We start from the raw sequence: 24,413 nt of genomic DNA on the forward strand, positions 1-24,413 counted from the left end.
TAAGGACATTCACCAATAAAATTAACTTCTGCGACTGGCATTTTATCCCATTTAATGTAAAAAAAAACCTTACTGAACACTTAGTATGCACCCCACCAGGACCTCCCTCCCTCATCTCTAGCACCTTCCTCTTTCTATGTCCTCTCTTGCCTCCTCCCTGCTCCCATTACCTTCATTCACCCAGCTGGGTTTGAAGCTCAGCTCCCACTATGCTCTCACCCACATGGGAAACTAACAAAGCCAATGATTCTGGCTTCACCAACCTCACATTCTAAAGGATTTGTAGTAAAAGGATTGCCCTCTACTAGAAATTAGAGTTTCTTTCCGACTGCTCTCTTCCACATCTTTCTACAGAACTCTCTTCATCTCTCCATTAGCTACTTTTGAAGATAAATGTGTTTTACCAGACCTGGCTACCATTGCCCAGAATGAACACTCTGCAGGTCTCCATCCCAAGCTCTGGGATAGAGATGAAGATGAAATTAGATGCATACACGAAAGCATCATGAATTACAACGTGCAATAAACAAATGTAACCACTGCAATCGCTGTGTCCTGGTTCCCAATATTAGCGAATTCTCGGGGCAGGTGCTTCCAGGGATGTCACCTCACTTACTCCTCAAGGTTCCCTATGCTAATTGTCTGACCCCTGCTAAGGGAATTCAGAACACGGGTCATATGGAAGGATTTTCCAGGCAATATTTACAGCATTCTGATAAATTTTCTTACCAATTTCCACTTCCTTTGTTTCATTCTGTGCAGGGGCTCTGATTACTGGGAACAGAGAAAAGCCTTGCTCATCTTAAAGACAAAAAGAAATATAAATATTAGGAGAGCATTGAATGCTAGTCAATAGAAAGCTTGTATTTTCATGTTTCTATTCTATTTCATAGCAATGTTTTTCAAGTTCTTCTGACGATAACCCATAATGACAAACACACACACACACACACACACACGAAACAGATAAGCACTTAAAACTTTCTTTTATTACCTATGATGCTCTTTAATATCTTTATTCTCTTTGATATCACTTAAACAAATGCAGATCCAACCCATAAAACTAATTACATGACCTAGTAGTTGTTAGAAAACTACACTTCTACAGAATAAGAATAAGACTACAGGGAAGATTTCAAAAGACCCATGAAAATAATAAATGGATGAGTCCACAGATTTGCTCGCAGTTCTCCACCAGGGTGGCCCATCCTCAGTGAAATCTTGCCCGTATGGAATTCTGACTCCTGTGACCACTAAGGCTGAAAGACGGGCAGTGCTTGTGGAGTGCTGCTGCAATCCTCCATCCCTTCATGCTCATTTATTTAATGACAGTGTAATTAAGGACCACTGTAAGGGTTGATATTAAACCGAAAGAGGCACTGATAGGAATGTGGTCTGGTGATGCTTATTTTATAGCAGTGGAGTATTGAAAAACTCCAAAAATTTGTCTCCAGTAATGCTTTGCCCTGAAAAAACTATCATATGTAAAGGGGCTATTTCATCTACGTCTGTAGATCAACTTGTGCTAAGGAGACCCCAATTCTTTGTAGATTGATAAGCTATGATTGTGAAGTCTTTCCCTTAAATAAGCTTTTATAAAATTTAAAATAACTTGGAAAACACATTTTTGGAATGAAGTGACCTACTTGAGGCCATTGATGATGTTGAAAGTATTGCAAACAAAGACTAAAAACCACTCAACAACATTTATGTACAACATAGTATCCCATCACAAAGCCTCTCATTAAACTTTGAATCCAATGAGTATTACTAAAGATTAAGTTCTTCTTTTTTATTGCAGAAACTCTGACACCAAACTAGAAAAAAAAAAAAAGCTGGTTTTGCTCTCCAAATAGTTGTATTGCCATTCAAAAAAAGTAAGTTAAGTTAGCATTCAGATTGCTTTATCTTTGGAAAATTAAGTCACAAAAAAAGAATAAAGAATAGATGTAGCTTTGAATTAGTAATATAATTTTCCCCTGAAACTTCTTAAATCTTGATAGCGTGTTCAGAAAATCTCTTTGCGTCATAGTTCAGAATGTATAAGATAAGATGGAGCAGGAGGAAGTAGAGGGAGGAGGGTGAAGTGCAAGAAACCCAACCAGAAGGGCACAACTGTTCCCACTTTGACTTCTTTCCCATAGTATTCTATCTCATTAATGTCAGTAGCTTACCCTTGACCATGAAGGACCTGGTTGCCGTCACACTATAATTGGCTCCATTTTCATTGTGTATAAATTTACAGGTGTAATCACCTGCGTCCTCAGTCATCACATTATCAATGACCAAAAATGACTTGTGCGCCCTGTACCTTGATCCTTGAAGAGCCTGACAATCCTGAAATAAGAAATTCCATTTCCTTTTCAGTAATTGTTCACTTTTATTTATTTATCTATTGACAGAATCTTTGTTGCCTAGGCTGGAGTGAGTGGTGCAATCTGGGCTCACTGTAACCTCTGCCTTCTAGATTCAAGTGATTTTCATACCTCAGCCTCCCAAGCAGCTGGGATTACAGGTGTGTGCCACCACACCCAGCTGATTTTTATATTTTTAGTAGAGATGGGGTTTCCTCATGTTGGCCAGGCTGGTCTTGAACTCCTGGCCTCAAGTGATCTGCCTGCCTTGGCCTCCCAAAGTGCTGGGATTACAGGCGTGAGCCACTGTGCCCAGCCACTTGTGTCTATTTTAATTGTGTAATTTTCATCTATTTCCTTCCAAATTTCTTCTTACCTTAAACCACTCAAGAGGTGCTGTCCAATTGTAGAGGTCAATGTTAGGACAATAAATTTTGGAATTTTTTTCTGATCCAGATACTGTTGAATACATCAAATAATCTGGAACATTGCAATCTGGTTGTTTTTTATATATGGTGACATTTGCATATCCAGTCCTATTGAATGTGGGACTGTTAAAATAAGTCAGGCAATTAAAAGAGTCACTTAGCATTGTGAAATAACTTAACCTAAATTCAGCCTTTACTTAATATTGCTTTTCTTCTTAAAAACCATCAATATACATAATGGTTATTTTATTTAAAAATAAACATTAAAATCTAGAGTTTAAATACTTTTTTGTTACACTTGAGCTAAAAACATAGTCCCCATAGTAGCCCTAACAAGGACTTCTTCATCATTTATTCATACACTACATCTACTGTAATGCTGTAATCCTAGTGTAATAAAGATAATTACTATTTATTCAGAGTTTACTCTGTATCAGCGACGATGATGAGCACTTTTCACACATTACCTTAGTTTATTTTCACAATAATGCTTTGAGATGAATTATATGATTACATTATATGCATTTTACAGAGAAGGAAACTGAAGGGCAGAGAAGTAACTTGCTGGCATCGCACAGTTAACTAGTGGCAGAGCATGAATTTGACACTTGTCTAGCCTCAGACCTAGGCCCTTAACTAATACATCCTGCTTTTTGATGTAATTCATTTGACATTTTGTGTGTGCCAAATACAGTCACAAAATCAAAACATTTAACAATTTGTGAATAAGAGTAATTAATTTTTAGACACACAATTTCATCAGCCTTCTGTGGCTTAACTTGAAGGTTAAAAGCCTCTTTTCACCTACTAGAGGCCCCCTGAGACAGAAAACATCCAGATTACTATTTTCTGTGCTAGTTTGTTCTTTTTTTTTTTTTTTTTTTTTTTTTTTTTTTTTTTTTTTTGAGATGGAGTCTTGCTCTTTCGCCCAGGCCGGAGTGCAGTGGCGCTATCTCGGCTCCGCCTCCCGGGTTCACGCCATTCTCCTGCCTCAGCCTCCCAAGTAGCTGGGACTACAGGCGCCCACCACCATGCCCGGCTAATTTTTTGTATTTTTAGTAGAGATGGGGTTTCACCATGTTAGCCAGGATGGTCTCAATCTCCTGACCTCGTGATCCACCTGCCTCAGCCTCTCAAAGTGCTGGGATTGCAGGCATGAGCCACCACGCCCGGCCTGTTCTTAATTCCAGCCAAACGTAAGCAATTGCTCTCAGTTATCTTGGTCACTAGGAAAGCTAGGTTTTTCTCTAAGTCAGTTACAAATTAATCCCTGCAATTGTAAATCCAAATAGCTCAGAATGAGCTAGATCTCAACCTGATGGTATTCCTAGAAGTTTATCCAAATCACTTTTATTCAAATCACTTTATAAATTTAACCGTTCCAGAAAGGACTAGGGAAGGAATGAAAGCAAGGGCAGCTCAGGCAATCAACCATTCAAGAAAGGGGAGTAGGGTGAACGAAGATGGGAGCTTTCTGCATAATACCTTCTGACAATACAAGTATAAATACCAGAATCAGCAACTTCAGCTGGTAGAAACTTAAGAAGTTGGCCTGAGGCAAACACACGATTTCTTTCCTGAGTGGGAATACTTTTGTTTGTTTGTGAGTAATACCAATCCACAGTGTAACTAGGTTTTCCTTGTCTAGGACATCTTACAATTAAAGCCTCATTTTCCAGGCCCCATGATTGTTTACCTGCAAATAAAAGATATAAAGACAATCCTGAAATGATCAGATGAAAAGATCATAATTCCTATACTCTCAATATTTTCTTCTAGGATTAAATTTAGAAGCCGGTCATATACTGTGATAACTTGGGAAAGAATAAGTAACTGATTAAGATCTCTTATGAAATGTTAATGAATTAATTTGGAGCTAAATCTCCCCCAGTTATCCAGTGGAAAAGCAACCATGTCTATCTAAACAAACTATGTGTCAGTCAATAAACATCTACAACACTTCCCACGTGCAGGCACCACATTAAATTCTGCTGCATTTGAATATGTAAAGCCAAACTGATGATATATTCATTACAAAGAATTTCTTCTGATAGATTTGTAATGAAGAATGATTGTACAAAAACAATACATTTTTCAGTTTACAATTCAACTGGAACAATTGGAAGCAAGCTGCTTAAAACAAGGTGAATGTTCTTGAAATTATTTAATTTATAAAAATTTAAATTATAGTTAAAAGGCAACACTTACTAAACTTCGCTGCTGTGGAATACATGCGAATTGTGAGAATTGCTAAGATCCAAAGCCCCATTCTGTTTATCAATCAAGAACAAGTGTTGGTAACTGGTTGTTGAGATTACTCCAGATGAGTCACTGGCATATGACAGTGAAGGCCACCACACATGAGGCGGTTGGTGACACTCTTCAAGACTGAGTTGGGAAGAGTAGCCTATATCTCAACTGAAAAATAAATTAGACAAAACCATAAACAGAATTTTTATCAGCCATGATTTTTACTTTCCCAGTACCACCCAGGAGAATGAATCAGTCAACACATATTTATTAAGTGCAAAGAGATATAACAGCAGGTTTCAGATATGCAGCACTGCACTTATTCCTACGAAAGTTTTGAGTCATATAGCTCTCACAATGATCATGCTATTTCACAATTATCATGCCGCTTCGCAGTTATATTTTACCAGTCTCATGAGGATGTCCTGAAAGAAACTAAATTAAGAAGGAAAGAATATGAGTTTCTATTTTTGAAAAAAAAAAACATAAAATTCAGTGGACTTTAGAAAATATATTGTATCATGAGAAACCACAGACATCCACACAGGCTGGTGGCAGCATGCTCACAAAAATAACTCACAAACAGACACATGTGCAAGTAGTCATCATAAAGCAACTAAGGAGTAGCAAAGTCAGAACTAGACTAAAGCATTAGCCAAGTAATTGTCCTATTCTCAACCCCAAACCCTCAAACTTTTGTTCCTGACTCAGCTTGTTCCCAGGAGTCACCAAAGGCTTTCTAAGAGTAGTTGAAGGTCTGTGAATAATAATAAATACCTTTATTTTTTCTTTCAGAAAAATAATCATTTACTTTCTTACTTCTTTTCTTAAAATATAAGGGGAAGAATAGAATCAACATAGAAATTTACTAACATAAGGATAAACACAATCATGAATTATGAAGACTTTTCTTATTACAAATTTTAGATAACTAACTGATGCTTACCCAAACTGAAAGACAGAGGGGATGAACTTGGAGTCAGTGACAGAGCTAAGAATAGTTACCGGTCTTTGTAGGTCCCTCTTCATAGACTACTCACTCTCCTCTATTTTAAAGGGGAGACTCTCCTCCCATCCTGAAATTTGATTTGTGGCCAAATCTATGACTTGTTCAAAAATGCTGGTGCATCATGTACTAAGAATTCTTGATGTTGACAAATAAATATTTAAACATAAAAACAACATTGAGTAATCCCTTGAGAGGAAATAATTGAATCATTCCTCCTATTTTAGCATCAACTTCTCAGGCTTATTGCCTGTGCCCCAATATTAGGACGCTTTCAGTTCTAAATGGTTTTGACATCGGGGGCCTGGAGGCTGCCTTTCCAGATATTCCTTGACTCCTCATTTGGCAGACACCACTCAGGAAAGCTCCGCCAGCCTTGGCAGCGTTGGTGCCAGGAGTTTCAAAAGCGAAGGTGGGGGAGAGGCAATGCAAAGTAAGCAGCACTTTCTGGAACTTAGAAATTCTCTGTCTAGGGTCCAGAATGTGATTGCACCCCATCCCAAAACAGATTTCAGCTCTTTGGATTTAAGTCCCAGTAGGCCTCTCTGCCTAGATGAAGAAAAAAAAAAAAAATGGAGTTTTTCTAGAGTGCAGAGAAAGAGAAGGAGGCTGTGACTAAGAAGCTTCCCTCAAGGGGAGTGACAAAGGAAACCATAACCCTGAACTCTCGGGCTCCAGGTAAAACAAACTGGAAAAGCAAAATTTGATTTTAGCTATGCATAGTTGCGATGACCCTATCATGAGTAAACTCAACCTACGTTCATAAGTCATCACATCTCAGAAGGATTCAGGAACTAATTCCAGACCAATATAATAATATAATGATAATAGCTAACCTTTCTTTAGAATGTCCTCTATGCCAGACACAGTCTAAGTGATTTACATGTATTAATTCCTTCATTCTCACACTCACCCAATGAGGCAGGTGCTATTATTATGATGCCCATTTTACAGTCAAGGACACTGAAGCGCAGAGAGATTAAGCAACTTGCCCATGTCACTTCACATTAAGGGGTGAAGTCAGAATTTGAACTCAAGAAGGCTGGCTGTAAAGACCAGACTAATCACAGAATCCAACTGCCACTGCTTGTGGAAGGTTAAGAAAGGAGGAGCTGCAAAAGGGAGAGTTCTCAGTACACTTTTTGAGCCAGCGTCTTTGCTCCCCATGGGGGCTGGGACCACTCTTGACTCTCTTACCTGTCAGGAGTTTAGTCAGCCTTTTGGCCTGTGGAGTGGCTCTGAGAGGAAGAGATATACAGTCCTTTGACCACGGGGAGATTGACCATGAGATGTTCGCCGTAAATTAGAGAAATTAGGTCTGCACATTATTATTCTTGACCTACTTGTGTAAGTCCATTTTATCAGGATATTATTGCAGTTTGGGCATGAGATCACAGCCAGGAGCCAGCGAGTCTGCAACGCTGCCTGCGATTCCCCAAGTGCTGAATAGGGTTTGTTCAATAAAATAACACAAACTCAGAATTGTTTTACATTTGGTATCCCAAAACATCTTTTTAAAACATGTATTAAGTTGGAGCATTCATTCTTAAACTAGGCCACGTGAGCATTAGTTTCTCAGTTTAAAAAATAAAGCTTCCATCAATTTTAACAACATAATGATGAAATTCTGCAGGAGTATTTATTCAAGTTGAACTCTTCCTGTAAAATAATTCAGTTGTTTATTTGACAATTAAGACCTTTCGTCCAAAGTGCAATACTGTGTGGTACTTATCATCAACATCACTCAAATTTTATAGATACAAATAAAAACCCAAGGATAAGACTGGTTAAGTAATTTGACCAAGTTCACCCAGTTGTGGCTGGGGTTGAAACCAGACCTGCTGAACTTCAAAGTCAAACTTCCCCCGCCGACCCCAATGTCAACTAAAAAAGAGAACGTTCTCTATACCAGAGATTAGAGTGGTAAAGCTTTTCTTTTTATAATTGGGACCAGGTTATTAAAATAAGCTAGTCTATAATTTCTTCTTTGAAAAGAACTAAATCATTTTGGCTTCTCACTATTCAGGCACCATCCAACATAACAGAGAGTAGTTTATAGCAACTTAAGACAAACTGCAAAAAGGCAGGGGCTTCTAATACATGAATAAAGCAAGGCATTTTAAGCACCCATAAATTTCTGCCAACTTAATCAGAAATCTTCCAGTGTCTACTTGTTTCTCTGGCAAACATCCACTTTTTTAAGACTTCTCATAACTACTCTCCCTTTTCAGGTTAATCTCATAGAATCTAACCTCATTGAACCAGCTTTTTCTTAATTTTGTTACAGTTTTGAAATCCTGTATGTGCCTATTTATAATCTACTTCACTGACATATCCACTAAAAAAACAAAAAACAAAAGAACAAACAAAACTTTATGTTTTGAGGGCAACAACTAGCTGCTGGCATATGGAATGTGACACTCAAATACTTCCAAACTTAGAAGGTATCTTTCAAGACTTCTTCATTTGACTTAGCAGATATCATACCAAAATGTAAAATGTAAATGTCCTAACACACTCCAGAGCTGGCCATGTGTGGCCTGCTCTTACTGTAAACTGGTGTCGAAAGACCGGGAACTTGGTTACATTAATCTTGTATGAATTTCAGTGAGTCAGGCTCTCATTCGCTGACTCTCACAATAAGCCGGGGATGGATTTTTTCCCCTCATTTCATTAGAGGACATCTGGGTACCATTTTTATTCTGGTTTTTTTATTATTTTTTTTCTTGAAAAAAATGTTTGCAGGACTTGCAGTGGATGGGGCAGAACCAGCATGGCCCTAGATGGCCTGGCCTGGGCCTCTGGAGAATGTGCTGGGCCCCCTGGCTCCATTAGCTGTGTCGCCTTGGGCAAAGTGCTTGTCTCTGGGATCCTTCTTGCTCACACTGCAAACTCTAGACCCACTCAAGCCTCCACTCCTTCCCTCCAAACTCCTTCTTGCTTCACCCAATCCTCCCCTCCAAAAACCAGAAGACCCGTCTGAATGGTTATTATTAAAAACTCAAAAAATAGCAGATGTTGGCATGGATGTGGAGAAAAGGGAATGCTTATACATTGTTGCTGGGAATGTCAATTAGTTCAATCTCTATGGAAAACAGTACGAAGATTTCTCAATGAACCAAAAGTAAAACTACCATTCAACCCAGAAATCTCACTACTTTTCTAAGGAAAAGAAATTATTATATAAAAAGACACCTCTCCACCTCTACTAGTATGTTCACTGCAGCACTGTTCACAATAGGAAAGTCATGGAACCAACTTAAGTGTCCACCAACAGTTGACTAGATCAAGAAAATATTGTACCTATGCACCACGGATTACTATGCAGCCATAAAAAGAATGAGATTATGTCCTTTGCCGCATGGATGGAGCTGGAGACCATTATCTTAAGTGAACCGGTTAAGAAACAGAAAACCAAATACCACATGTTCTTACTTCTGTGTGGGAGCTAAACCATGGGTACGCATGGACATAAAGATGGAAATAATAGACACTGGGGACTCCAAAAGTAGGGAGGGTAGGGGGTGATGAATGAAAAATTACCTACTGGGTACAATATTCACTATTTGGGTAAGACCAATCCCCACCAGTATGCAATATACCTTTGTAACAAACAAGTACATGTACCTTAAAATCTAAAATTTAAAAAAACAAACAAACAAAAACAGAAGAAACCATCATATATTCAAGGAACAAGTGGAATTCGCAAAAGCGTCATGTCTCCAGAACAGAACTTCTGATCTCTTCCAGCCTCCTTGCCACCCTTGCACCAAAGAAAAGTCAGTGTCTCCCACTGTCTTCTAATTGCAATGATGGCAACTCCATGCTGAATGTTGGCTCAGACCAAGACTCCGTTTATTATTGACTCTTCTCTTCCTCACATATCAGACATGCAATCCATCAGGACAACTTATGGTTATGTCTTCAAAGGACATCCTACCTGCAGTTGCACCTCTCCATTCTCATTGCCACCATCCTTTTCCAAGCCACCATGATCTCTCACTTGGATTTTAATAACTGCTTCTAAATTGCTGTCCCTGCTTCCAGCTGTACCCTCTTAAGTCTATTCCTAAAACAGATACTCTGGAGATTCTGTTAGAACCTAGGTCAAATCAAGAGGGACTCCAAAGTCTCCCACCTCACCCAGAAGAAATGCCAACATCTTTACAGAAGCAGGGAGGTCCCACACGATGGAACACCACCAATCACCTCTCTGATCCCTCCCCTCCAACCCCGTATCCTCATTGCTCTTCCTTGAAGGCACTAGGCAGACATTGTTCCTTCTGCCTGGACAGCTTCTTCCTGTTACCCACCTCCTCCAAAAGCTAACTTACCTCCTCCAAGTGAGCACTCAGACTGTACATTCTCAGTGAGACTTAGCCTGACTATTCAATTTTCTGTTTTTTTTTTTTCTGCTTCTGATTTTTAAAAATTGCACTGAAATTTATATAACATAAAATTAACTATTTTAAAGTGCACAATTTAGTGACATTTGGTACATTCCCAATGTGGTACAACCACTAACTCTATCTAGTTTCAAAACATTTTCACCATCCGCAAGTGTAACTCCACACCCATTAACATGAAGTCCCCATTCTTCCTCTTCCACCACAAACCTATAGCCACCACCAATCTGCTTTCTGACTCTATGGATTTATCTATTCTGAATATTTCCTATAAATGGAGTTACACAATAAGTGCCCTTTGTGACTGCCTTATTTCACTTAGCATGGGTCTGTACTTTATTGCTTCTAATGATTGAATAATATTCCACTGTGTGTACCTACCACACTTTGTTTATCCATTCATCCCTTGATGGGCATCTGGGTTGCTTCTAGCTATTGACTATTTTGAATAATGCTGCTATTAGTGTCCAAGTATTTGTTTGAGTTCCTGACCAATCAGTTTTGAATTGTAGTGTCTCCTCTCCCAATCCCCATCTCCTTAACCTGCTCCAATCTTTTTCTAAGGCATTCATCACTGTCTAACATTCTACTTATGCATCATGTTTATTATTTTCTGTTTTATCCATTGGAATATGACCTCCAGAAGGCAAGATTATTTTATGTGAGTTTTGTCTATTGATATAGCTCATGTGCCTGGAAGAGCACCAGGTAGGTGCTCAGAAATGTTTATTTATTATCATTATTATTATTATTTCTGAGGCAAGGTCTCCCTCTGTTGCCCAGGCTGGAGTGCAGTGGTGTGATCATGGCTCACTGCAGCCTCCACCTCCCAGGCTCAGGTGATCCCCCCACCTCAGCCTCCAGAGTAGCTGGGACTACATGCACACATCACCATGCCCAGCTAATTTTTGGATTTTTCATAGAGACGGGGTTTCACCAAATTGCCAAGGCTGGCCTCAAACATCTGGACTCAAGAGATCCACCCACCTTGACCTCCCAAAGTCCTGGGATTACAGGCCTGAGTCACCAAGCCTAGCCTCAGAAATATTTATTGAATGAACCAGTACAGATGACCAGGGGATGGAATTTGGGATTCAAAAAATAAAGCTTTTATATATGGATCTGAACAGGAGCACTCTACCTTTTACCATGCTCTTACACCTCTACCCTGAATATCTGTCTTATTCCTTTTATCTCATTGGAAGATGAGACCTGAGTCACCCTTGAGAGGTCCCATGGGAACTCCTGGGCCAAGAAGAGATGGAGCATAGAGAGCCAGAAGAAGCTCTGTGGACTGCAGACACACAGGAAAAAGAAATGGGCTGGTGGCCATGTGAAAAACAGTCAGCAGTCTTAACAGTTTGCACATGTGAAATGACTAAATCATCATTAAGATCCCTTCAAGACTAATATTTTAGACCATTGTGTAATTTCTCACATACTAATTCCACAGACTTTATTGCTGTGGTCTGCATTTGTCATCCTTTATTTAATTCATGTACATCTTCTTTTGTCCTGAGGTCAGTGTAACTTATTCTCCCAGCAGCAGAATCAGCTTCTAAAGCTTCTATGGAAATCTAAAATCTGCATGGAAAATTAAAGTTCTGGGAATACCCAAGACATGGTTAAAGAATAAGAACAAAGTCAGAGAATTTACACAACCTGACCTTAAGACTTAATATAAAAGCTACCATAGTGAAAATAGTGTGGTATGGACATAAAGACAGACATGTTGATCGAAGAAGAGAGAATCCAGAAGTAGACTCAAAAATATACAGTAAATTCACGTTTGATTAAAGTGCCAACATAAGTTTATGGTGAAAAACACTGCCTTCAACACATAATGATGGAAAAATTGACTGTCTATATGAAAAAGCTCTACCTCACATTATACAGAAAAATAAAATAAAAATGGATTGTATTACATAACAGAAAATCTTAAACCTGAAGTAGGAAAATATTTTTTAAATGGATACAAAAATCACTGATCATGAAAGAAAAATAAATCATAGCTTGGACTTTATTAAAATTAGAAACTTTTCTTCTTCAAAGACATCATTAGAATTTGAACAGACTAGGCCACAGACTCAGACAAAATACTCAAAATTTGCACATCAGATGAAAGACTTGTATTTATACTTCATAAATAACTCTTACAAGTTCATATGAAAAAGATAAAATAGCCCAATTTTTAAAATGAGGAAAAGACTTGAACTGATATTTCACAAAAGAAAATATATCAATGTTCAATAAGCACAGCACAAAGTGCTCAAAGTTACTAGTTATTAGATAAATGTAAACAATTAAAATCACAATAAGATTCTATTTCATAGCTAATAAAAAAGACTGACAATACCAAATTTTGGCAAGGATGTGGTGCACCTAGAACTCTCATGCATCAGTGATAGGAGTGTAAAATGATACAATGAACATAGTTTGGCAGTTTCTGACTATATGCTTGCATTACGCTCCAGAAATTCTCCTCCTAGGGATTTACCTAAGAGAAATAAAAACTTATACACACAAAAAGACTTGTACACAAATGTTCCTACCAGTTCGATTCATATAGCCAAATACTGGAAACAATACCAATGACCATCAGCGCATATATGGCTAAACTATTCTATATTCATACAACGGAACACTACTCAGCAAAAAAAAAGAACTACTGATTCACAAAATATAAATGAATCTTAGAAACATACTGAATGAAAGAAGCCAGTTTTAAGAGAATGCACGCTATATGGTCCCATTTATATAATGTTCCCAAACTGCAAGGCCAGTGAGTGGGTACCTAGAGTGGAAGATGAAGGGTGGCAATTACTTATAAAGGAGTATGAGAGAGATGTGTGGAATGTGTCAATTGAGATGATGGTTTCAGAGGTGCTATGTGTGGATATTTGTACCCTCCTCACCTCATGTTGAAATTTGATCCGCAATATTGAAGGTGGGGCTTAAGGGGGAGCATTTGGGTCATGGGGGTGGACCACTCATGAATAGATTAATTCCCTCCCTCAATCCCCTCGCTTGGTGGTGAGTTCTCACTCTATTAATTCCCATGGGAGCTGGCTGTTAAAAAGAACTTGGCACTCCCCCACCCCTTGCTTCTTCTCTCCCATGTGATGTCTGCACACACCAGCTCCCCTTAAACTTCCACCAGGATTGGAAGCAGCCTGATGCCCTCAGCAGATGCAGATGCCCAGTCTTGAACTTTGCAGCCATTAAAATCATGAGCCAAATAAACGTTTTCTTCATAAATTACCCAGCCTCAGGTATTATCTTATAGCAATACAAAACAAAGACAATGGAGTATGCATGTATCAAAACTTATTCAACTTTACACTTAAAAATGTGTGTATTTTAGTGTATATAAGTTACATACACTATATATATATGTATACACTATATATATATAAAACCTAACAGAAAGTTAAAGAACATCTACTGTATGGCTCAATAACTCCCCCCTTACCCAAGAGAATTAACAAACATATCCACAAAACACTTGTGAAAGAATGTTCATAAATACCATATTCATAATACCAAAATTAAAAATAATCCAAATGTCTATCAACAGGAGAACAGATCCTTTTTTTTAATGTAAACTACTCAGCAATGAAAAGGAAGGAAATACTGATATAACCACAGGATGACTGTCAAAAACAGCATGTTCTGTAACTCTGAGTTTGTTTCAAAACAAAAAAAAATAAAGTCTTGCTCCCCAAAATTTATGCTAAGCAAAAGAAACTAAACACAGAAGACTACATATTATATATCATACCTATAGGAAGCCCAACAATAGGCAAATTATAATCTATCATGCTGGAAACTAGAGAGTATGTGGAAATTTTATTGGAAAGGGGTGAGGGCAACTCTCTGGGAAGAAGAAATGCTTTCTGTGCTGTTGGGATGGTGATATGGATGATGATACATGGGGGATATGACTGCCGAATCTCATTTAACTGAATATGTAAGATTGATGCTTTTAATTGAATATTAGTTGTTTCTCAAGAAGTAAAGTAAAAGAAAATAGTAGAAAATCATATTCTCCCTTTATGTAATAGGAAGAGAACTGTATTGAAGTCAGGAGACCCAGATTCATTTCTGGGATCTGTCACAACATGATAAATCTCCACTGGAGGCCTTGCCAATATTTTATCATCAAGCTCCTCATAATAAGCCAGCTGTAGAGGAAATGGTTTCTTTTCAAAAATTATCCATAGAACAAGTTGTCCTGTAAATAACTCTGGTTTCTATCATTTTTCCCTCAAAACTTTTAGATAAGTTTCCCCTCTGAATTTATTTCCATTTTTCCATGGAAGATTAAAGGCAATGGGACAGGCAACACAAAAGCATGAAGGACGGCCAGAAGGACAACACTGGGGAATGTGAACAGCTGAAGGCCTGAAGAGCAAAGACTGAGGTTTCCCAAAGAAGAAGGAATTCTGCCTCAAGACTGCAACACAGAAATCCCGCCTGAAATTCCAACTGGCTGCCTTATGGAATTCAAAGTCAAGACTACAACACCATCTCTTACCTGAATTTCCAGTCTGCCAGCCTGCCTTGTAGCTTTTAGATTGCCAGGCCCCACAATCTCATGAGTCAATTACTTAAAACAGATAGAGTATAGATAGATTAGGTAGACACATAGATACATAAATAGATAATCTCCTACTAGCTCTGTTTCTCTGGAGAACTCTAAGACAGCACATATCAATGACAAGACTAATCAGACTAGAGTTGACTTTGGACTGTTTTAAATGTAACTATAGTGAACCACACGATAATTTTTTACCTTGACCACTTAAGAATGATTTGATTTTCTTCTTAATCTCCGTCATCTCAAATTTGCTATGTATTGCTGATATTTCTGTGAAACAGTTTCACTTGTGTTTTCTACAATTTCCTTTGCTTGGAAGATGCAAAGAGGGGTGGATTTATGATTCCTTGGTGATTTTGAGAAGTTTGAGAGAGAGATTGGGTCATCCACCACCACCGTCCTTCCTCCAGTAAATTCATGTTTGCAGCCTTAAATGTAGACGCATCAAGTAATTATTGGGACCATAAAATATCAGGAGGGTCGGGGGCAGTGGCTATTGACTCATCAATGGTAAGGATGTCAGTGTTCTAACATCTAACATGGCTGCACATACCAACGCTGCATCAACTGGGCTTAGAAAAGCAAATACTGAACCCAGACAACCAGTTGTTCTGCATCAACTGAGCTTTGAAAAGCAAAATACTGAATCCAGACAACAAGTGAGGGTTATTCTGTTCATGCCAATCACTGTTTCAGATGCTGGGGATACAGCAACGCACCACACAGAACAAAAGGAAACAAAAAAAAAACACCTGCCCTTGTGGAATTTATGTCCTACAGGAGAAGGACAATAAGTAACATAAGGAAATTTAAAAAAAAGTTATAAAAGATTTTAGACTGTGATTCACTTAAGGAGAAAAATACAGCAGGAGGAGAGCAATTTTAGGCCAGATGACCTGGGAAGTCCAACTAGGAAGGCGACATTTAATAAACAGCCCAGGTCGAAGGGGCAGGCAGCATGAAAGCCCAGCCATGGAGGCAAGCCCAGTGTGTCCAAGGGCCAGCAGGGAAGCCACATGGCCAAAAGGGCATGAGGAACTCCAGAGCAGTGAGAGCTAGTTGGAGAGGGGTAGAGACTAGATTGCGAGTGAGTCACCCTGAGCACCTTGGCTTTTATTCAGTGTGATGAAGACCACTGGAGTGTTTCAAGCTGAGGAGTGACATGACCTCTAACTTGACATAGGTATTAAACACTCTGAGTGTGAAAATACTCTTAAGAATGGCAAGGGATGAGGTATCCAGGTGAGACAGAGACGGTGGCTATGACCAGGGAGGGGAAGTGCAGGTGTTAAGACGTGGTTGGGATGCAGATAGATTTTGAGGGTAGAACTAGTAGGACTTCTTGATGGAAACGATATGAGAGCAGTCAAGAGAGGTTTGGGGCCCTGAGTAACTGGTCAAATAGGGTTGCTAGTTACTGAATGAGGAAATGGCAGGTGGTATAGGTTTTAGAGTAGGATTATACTAGTTTTGGCCATATTCAGCATGACACCTCATTAGACATAAAACCGGAGATGTGAACTCATCGGTAGGATGAATATTTGCTTCTGAAATTCAGGAGACATATTGGGCTAGAGATATAAATTTGGGATATGTCAGTGTATAGATGAATTAAACCCATGAGACCAGGTGAGATCTTCAAAAGAGTGCAAGTAGCTAGGCCATGAGGGCACAATAGAGCAACTTCTGATTTTCACTGTAAAAGATCCCGGAGAATAAGTGTTCATCCTTCCCTGAAGGATGAATTTGGATCTCCACGTACAACACTGCAGAGGTGGTGAGCATCTGGCATGAAGTGACCCTGAGTTCTGACCCAGGCCAGCTGCACTGGCCCCATCACCTTAAAGATGACACTGGAGTAAACACAAACCGAAGCTGTGCGATAAGGCATTGTATAGGCACCAAACAGTTTTTTGCTTTTTTCCCCACCATGGGGTAAAAGAAAATAATGCAGGACAAAACCTAACCCACTGACATTAAGACATTTTTGTTTTGAATATCTTCTTACAGTTTATTAAAAGGCAACAGAAAGAGAATAGAGAAAAGTTTTTAAAATAACAAAGCAAAAGAAAGGGCTGGGAGTGATGGTTCACGCCAGTAATCCCCACACTTTGGGAGGCTGAGGTGGGAGGATTGCTGGAGCCCAGGAGTTCAAGACTAGCCTGGGCAACATAGTAAGTCCCAATCTCTACAAAAAAATTTAAAAATTAGTCTGCCATGATGGCACATGCCTGTGGTCCCAGCTACTTGGACAGCTGAGGCAAGAGGATCGCTTGAGCCTGGGAGGTCAAGTCTGCGATGAGCCATGATCATGTCACTGCACTCCAGCCTGGATGACAAAATGAGATCTTGTGTCACAAAAAACAAAGAGAGAGAGAGAGATACAAAAGATACTGAGGAAACGTCCCAAAATTCTATAAGGGCAGAAATCCTGCCTTATAGCCTGCTGGATCACTATAAGCACCTAGTGTACTAGCTTACACTGAGTTGGTGGTTAATAAATATTTGGTAATTGTTTGAAAAACACAACTCATAAATCCACACCTACATGTACATTTTATCCCCTCATCAAATGTATTTAAATGTGAAGGCTAATATTTACTTTCACTTTCTTGCACCTCCTTTTCTTTTCTGTTTCCCTTCTGTGACTGCACTGTATAATAATTGTTCTCATTGACAATATTTGTATCTAAAAAAAATTGTTCCATCAAAGCATATTTGTTAACAGAAAGAGTTGTATCCTAGCTAGCAGAGGCAGTTTGGTAACCATGACTAGCAAAGGGGAGGGAGATATATTTGTGATTATACAGCATTTGTGTTTTCAAAATGTGTTCTATGGACAGTCACTTCAGGATATTTTAATTGACTCCTCAGTTAAAAAAAAAGTGTAAGACATGTACAGCCAAACACATTGCAATAAGTTCTATTCCCAAAGGACCTTTGAAACCTTTTAATAAGCATATATTTCTAACCACCAGGAAGATATAGCCTGCTGAGTTTTCTGAGCTGATTTACTTATTTTTAAATTCTTTTATCTTAGAATCTCTTCTTTCTTTGTTTTTCTTGTTTTGTTTGTTTGTTTGTTTGTTTTGCAATAACATTATAGAATTTGAATCCACTTTGGAAACATTGCATTACTTGCTTCTTTAAATTTCAATTTTGTTAATAATTAGTTTAAATTATGATGTCTTTATGCTGTTGTCAATATCGCCAATTACCACCATGTTGCTTAGGAATCCTCAGTCCTGCATCTTCCCCTTACCTTGAGCTATAAGCAGCCTCTGTCAAAGTGGAGCAATTTCTCTTTCTTCAGGAAATTTTTCATCTTTCTTCAGGACCCACAGGCTACTGCTTCACATCTCCTCTTCTCTCCACCACCTCAAGTTTCAGTCCTTGAAGCACTTTTCTTCTCTGTCCACACTCACTCCCCACATGATGTCATCCAGTTAACTGGTTTGAAACACCATCTCTATACTGATTACACTCTTGCAGTTACACCTGCCGTCTACACTTTTCCCCTGAACTTCAGGTTCACATGTCCACCTGCTGACTAAACGCCTTCACTTGTCTATATTCCAGACATCACAACATTAACCTGTCAAGAATGAATCCCTGTTCTTCTCCCAAATTCTGCTCTTCCAACCATCCTTCTCATCTTGGTTGATGGCAACTTCATCTTTTTTCAGCTGCACAGATCAGAATCCTTGGAGGCATCCTTACACCTCTCTTTCTCCAGCACATCACTCCCAAGCCACCAGTAAGTCCCAGTGAACCTGCTTTCCAAATATAGCCAGAACTCAGCCATGTGACCACTTCTCATGGCCATCTCTGCCAATCCAAGCTACCGCCATCTCTTGCCTGGATTATTGCACTAGCCTTTGCACTGGTCCTTCCCTTGTCCCCTATAATTGATTTTCAAAGCAGAAGCTAGAGTGATCCTTTCAAATTACTCCTCTCTTCAAACTTCTGCTTTACCCAACAAAAGCCAAATTGCTTGCAATGAACAAGAAGACCCTCTGGGGATCTGCCACCCCTCACCTCTCTGATTTATATCCTGCTACACCCCCAATCTTAACTACACAACACGTGCACTTTTGTCCTTCCTGTTGCGTGGCCTCCCAAGCCTGCTCCCACCTCAGGGTGTTGCACCAACTGTTTACCCTCTCTTGCATTTTCTTCCTCCAGGTGTCTGTGTGACTCACTCCCTCACTTTCTTAATGAGGTCTGCCACTTTCTAAATGAGGTCTATCCTCCCCAACCCTTTGACCAACTAACCCTGTGCTCCCAATCTTCCTAACTCTACTTGATTTTTTTCCTCCATGGCATTTATAACTTGCAATACACTGAATGGTCTATGGTTGAGTTTGTATGAGGATCAACTTTCTCTCCAAATGTACGCTTACTGAAATCAAATCCTTTTTTTATTTTTATAATAGATATGAGAAAATTTTTATAAGTTAAAAATCTATGAAGTAATTTACATATTGAGTTTGTTCTCATATAAAAAAAATCACAAATTGTATTTACTCATCAACTACCACTTTGTAAAGCTATACATGGGAGAAAGTCTATTAAGGAACATAGAATATTAATCAGGTTTGTTGTATTAAAGGAGTGAGTTTATGAATTACATTTTTTATTATTCTTTTTTTATTTATTTATTTTTTATTTTATTATTATACTTTAGGTTTTAGGGTACATGTGCACAATGTGCAGGTTTGTTACATATGTACCCATGTGCCGTGTTGGTTTGCTGCACCTATTAATTCGTCATTTAGCATTAGGCATATCTCCTAATGCTGTCCCTTCCCCCTCCCCCCACCCCACAACAGTCCCTGGAGTGTGATGTTCCCCTTCCTGTGTCCATGAGTTCTCATTGTTCAATTCCCACCTATGAGTGAGAACATGCGGTGTTTGGTTTTTTGTCCTTGCGATAGTTTACTGAGAATGATGTTTTCCAGTTTCTTCCATGTCCCTACAAAGGACATGAACTCATCATTTTTTATGGCTGCATAGTATTCCATGGTGTATATGTGCCACATTTTCTTAATCCAGTATTATTCTTAAACTATCTGTAACAGTGTAATATTGTTTGGGTAATTACAGTGCATTTTAAAATGTATTTTGCTGAAACTTTTTTTTTTTGAGATGGAGTCTGGCTCTGTCGCCCAGGCTGGAGTGCGGTGGCGCCATCTCGGCTCACTGCAAGCTCCACCTCCTGGGTTCACGCCATTCTCCTGCCTCAGCCTCCCAAGTAGCTGGGAATACAGGCACCCACCACCACGCCCAGCTAATTTTTTGTATTTTTAGTAGAGATGGGGTTTCACTGTGTTAGTCAGGATGGTCTCGATCTCCTGACCTCGTGATCCACCTGCCTCAGCCTCCCAAAGTGCTGGAATTACAGGCGTGAGCCACCACGCCCTGCCAAAACATTTTAATTTTAAAGAAATTGCTCTGATTTTAAAATATTGCCCTTATAAGCAGCTAAGTGTACGTGAAAACATCATTCAATGGAAAATGATAAAAGAAGACATGTAAATAATACAATTGCTGAGAGAGTTGTACAGTTTCAGAATGCTTTGAATCAATCAAATTTCTAAGTTGATCCATCATTGTACGGGAAGTTTGACACTCAATCAGAGCCAACCTTGCCAATTACAAAGATCTCTTCTTTGGAATTTTGGTTTCTAAGGGTCACACTTTTTGGAATATAATATTTTGTCTCTTAAATAGTCTGTATCTACTACTAATAAATAGTAGGTGGGTATCCATATCAAGTAACAGAAGGGAAATGAAATAGTACAATTTTTTTAGGTAATTCTAGGTAATTTTTACATAATTTTAGATAAATCTCCAGGTAATTCTGAAATACTTTTGGTTGAAAATGGGCTGTATTGGATGGTTTGATTGCTTTTTTATATATAAAAATTAAACTCCCAGCTATCTTCCAAGCTGCTGCAAGACGAAATGCTCCTTTCTTTATCTACCTTGTTCTCCCCTTCTCTGAAGAAGGAAATTCTACCATAGGGCCCAGAAACATGAGCAACTGTGTTACTTATTTTAGATCCTTGGTCATTCTAGATTTCCTCAGGTTCACTGAGAGAATATTTATGCCCACCAGATTACATAAAAAGTATTAGATGAGGTTTGAGAAATAGGATAAAGATTTATAAACTGGAATTTGGAATGTGGTTTATGGAAAGATTTAAGGTAAATTAGCATATCTCAGCTCAGGGACAGACAAGTCTTAGCAGGATTCTTCCTATTAAAGAAATCTTATTTCCATTTTCTTTCCATTTTTCTGTGCTCAAGACATGATTAACTAACTGCAGAGACATGCCAAAGACAATCAAATCCTTTTTTATGTGAATATCAGATTTAAGAATGCTTTCATCATAAGGGTGGAACTAGAAATCAGAGGTGAGTGAATTAGCCCTGGATCTGACCCAGCAACCAGAGGCACAAACCATCACTGGCAGACTGAGATAAGGGGAGGATGAAAGTGGCAGCAAACAGCCTAAAGACAAAGAAAATGGAAAAACCAAAAGGAGCCACGTTTACATTAGACCTCTAATTTCCTGAAAATACTCCTTTAATGAAAGCAGGAACCAAACCCACTTTAAGTAATTCATTTATTTGGTTGCTATGATCAAGGAATGTGTTAGTTTCAAAAATCTTAATGTAGATTATATTTTGAAAAGGTTATTGACTTTGCATGGGGGCTAGTTTTCTAGATAATTCCTCTAAAGGGTGATTTTTCTGGTGTCTTGAGAGTTGGTGTGTACGTTCACGATCTGGCACAGACTGGTCAGAGAGCACAAAGCAGCTCAGATTTCCAGAAACCACTACTTAAGAAAAAAAGGCGAAGTGAAAAGAAAATTATTTTGAACATTACAACTCCAAATCAGACAAGGTTTTGCTCAAGAAGAGAAAAATGATGAGGGAATTCCTCACTAAACTCTTGGTCTTCACCCATAAGCTCACTGTTCCTAAAGAGTCATGAAATCCAAGAAAATTTTTTCTGAACATGGGCATCAAGAGACTGATTTTCTTTATAGTTTGAGGTCTCTGCTCAGATGGTGAATCAAAGACATTCAAGCATAGTGTGGGGTTCTTTCAGCCAAGATTGCAGCAAAAGGTACATGATATTTTCTGATCATAACGCCCCAGAGTGAAGAGGAATTACAGAAATGCTGACTGGTCCTGTGGGTAGACAGGGAGAGTGGGGATTTGGGAGGATGACCTGCAACCCCAGGGGGATCCACATCATCCCATTCCTTTTCCCCATGGCATACACCCCCATCCAGGGAGCCTCAGTTGGGTGGCAGTGGGGCTGAGAGGGCAGAGGCCCCATTACTCAGTGACTCGGCCCTCAGACACTCCATCACACTTTGACTGCAAGGCTCCTGAGAGGAAGGCATAGGATGTGCAGAATCCTAATTAGGGGGAAAAAGACTAGCAGTACCAAGGGAAAGCAAACAGAGAAAGCAGATAAACTATAAATTTGCCTTTCTTCGTGGCCCAGGACACACAGCTCTTCTGAGCAAATAACTCAGAATCTTCCTGCACCCAACTATCACCAGACACCTGCAAGTTAGCTCACCACAACCTTGGCATTATCAGTACTGCACATAGCCCCCTGGAGCCCAGAAACTATCCTATAAATATCCAGCAAGCCTTTGTTTCTTTGCAGTCAGCTCCTCTCTGGCTGTGCTGCCCATTGCAACCTTGTAATGTATTTTCATACTTTCTCTAATAAATCTGCCTTTCTTTATCTACAACTGTCTTAGTAAATTATTTTACCCCTATACCACCAGACCAGATAGTTGTCGCTCACCTAGGACAGGGAAGTCTTCGTTCCAATCATAGAATGGGCTCAAAATTAGCCACTGATATCCACACTAAAGTCATGTTTAACTAAGTTGTCACAAGACAAAAGTGGTCTTAGATAGGATCTGCAGTTGTTGAAATTCAAGACTACCCACCCACCTGATAAGTTATCAAGTCTTCTCTAAATCTCATTTACATCTTGGTGGACACCATCTTTATTCTGTGTTTTTCCATTAGGATAGCATCCCCTTCTACCCAGGGCTCAGACACACCCAACTCCAGAGCCAATCCCACAGACTCAGCCCAGCCACACACATGCCCATGTTTAGTCTTGCTATAGGGGGCCTGGGGCCCTCACCAGCATTGATTGGAAGTACAGGATTGGAGTCAGCAAGGACTTGGTTTCATCCCTACTTCACAGCACTATCATCATAAGAATGGCAGGATGTGCTGTGTGGAAAGTGCTTGTCTCAGGGTCTGGCACACAGCAGTCTCAGTAAGTGTCGATTGCTGCTGTTGCTGCTATGTTATTCCAAGTGTGCTAAGGACAAATACATCCCAGACAAGTTGGAGCCATCCTACCCTTGGCCCACAAATATTTTAAAGATGTCTCTGTCATCACCCCATTTCTCCATTCTCCTCTGTGTCTGAGCCAAGGCCTCAGCCCCTATTCAGAATCCAGACGCCCTGCCTAACTAGCCCTTTCCTTTCTCTTTCTTGGAACTGGACTCTTGGTTGCTGTTAGATTTTTGTTCTAGAACCAGAGGGATCTTTTCCACCAACCTGTAGTAGGACCCTACTGCACATGCACGTACATGCAAGCGCAAGCGCACACACACACACACACTCGTGCACACACACGTGCATGCTCCCACAATGTTGATATTGCCACTGTTGTAAGACTCCTGCATTGTATCCCCCCAACCAGACTGCATTTGCCCTTGGACATGGATGTCAGCCTGGCTCAAAGTCATCACCCAAATCCTTGGGGGGCTCTCCTTTGCAGTTGTCTGCCTCTGCACTCCCAGAAAACCAGGAAGTATGGAGGAGTGGGCAGAGAAATATAAACCCTTGTGATTATAGGACAAATATTTTAAAGGACATAGATGAAGAGTTCTCCTAGAGGAAAAACAGGTATCTGAAAACCGAAGACACCCCAGATACACTTGAGCTATGTGGCCACATCTCCAAACACAGAAGCACCCAAGTAGAAAAGTAACTTGGAATCAATCTCCTCACCTAAACAATGCATTCAAGAACAGAGAGAATCCCAGATCTTGCTGGGGATCCTGTAACATTCAAGTCAGCAGTCACAGCAGCATATCTACAGGGCGCAGAGATAAAAGTTCCCAGAGTGGGGACCAAAAAAAATAAGGACAATGATGAGGTCTGACATCATTAAGTGTTGACTGCTGGCTGAGTAATGCACTAAACACTTAACACCCATTTAACCTTCAGAAACCACCCTCTGAACGTGATATTAGTACTAATATGCTGGTCACCTCTTTATAAGCAAGGAACCCAAGTTTTAAAGACATA

At 39.5% G+C, this 24,413-nt stretch overlaps 1 protein-coding gene across 1 annotated transcript in view; it reads right to left on the bottom strand.

The window, feature by feature from the left end:
- The window catches only part of IL1RL1 (interleukin 1 receptor like 1), an 84,929-nt gene that overhangs the window by 9,300 nt on the left and 51,216 nt on the right, over positions 1-24,413 (bottom strand). The window contains exons 2-6 of the mRNA XM_063616515.1: positions 4,991-5,200; positions 4,268-4,478; positions 2,731-2,905; positions 2,175-2,337; positions 730-801 (exon numbers count right to left, since the gene is read on the bottom strand). Coding sequence (XP_063472585.1) covers positions 730-801; positions 2,175-2,337; positions 2,731-2,905; positions 4,268-4,478; positions 4,991-5,051 — 682 coding nt within the window. The 5' untranslated portion in view covers positions 5,052-5,200. The remainder of the gene's footprint in view (positions 1-729; positions 802-2,174; positions 2,338-2,730; positions 2,906-4,267; positions 4,479-4,990; positions 5,201-24,413) is intronic.

This window comes from Symphalangus syndactylus, chromosome 14, assembly GCF_028878055.3.
Source record: "Symphalangus syndactylus isolate Jambi chromosome 14, NHGRI_mSymSyn1-v2.1_pri, whole genome shotgun sequence".
In the NCBI taxonomy this organism is placed as follows: domain Eukaryota; kingdom Metazoa; phylum Chordata; class Mammalia; order Primates; family Hylobatidae; genus Symphalangus; species Symphalangus syndactylus.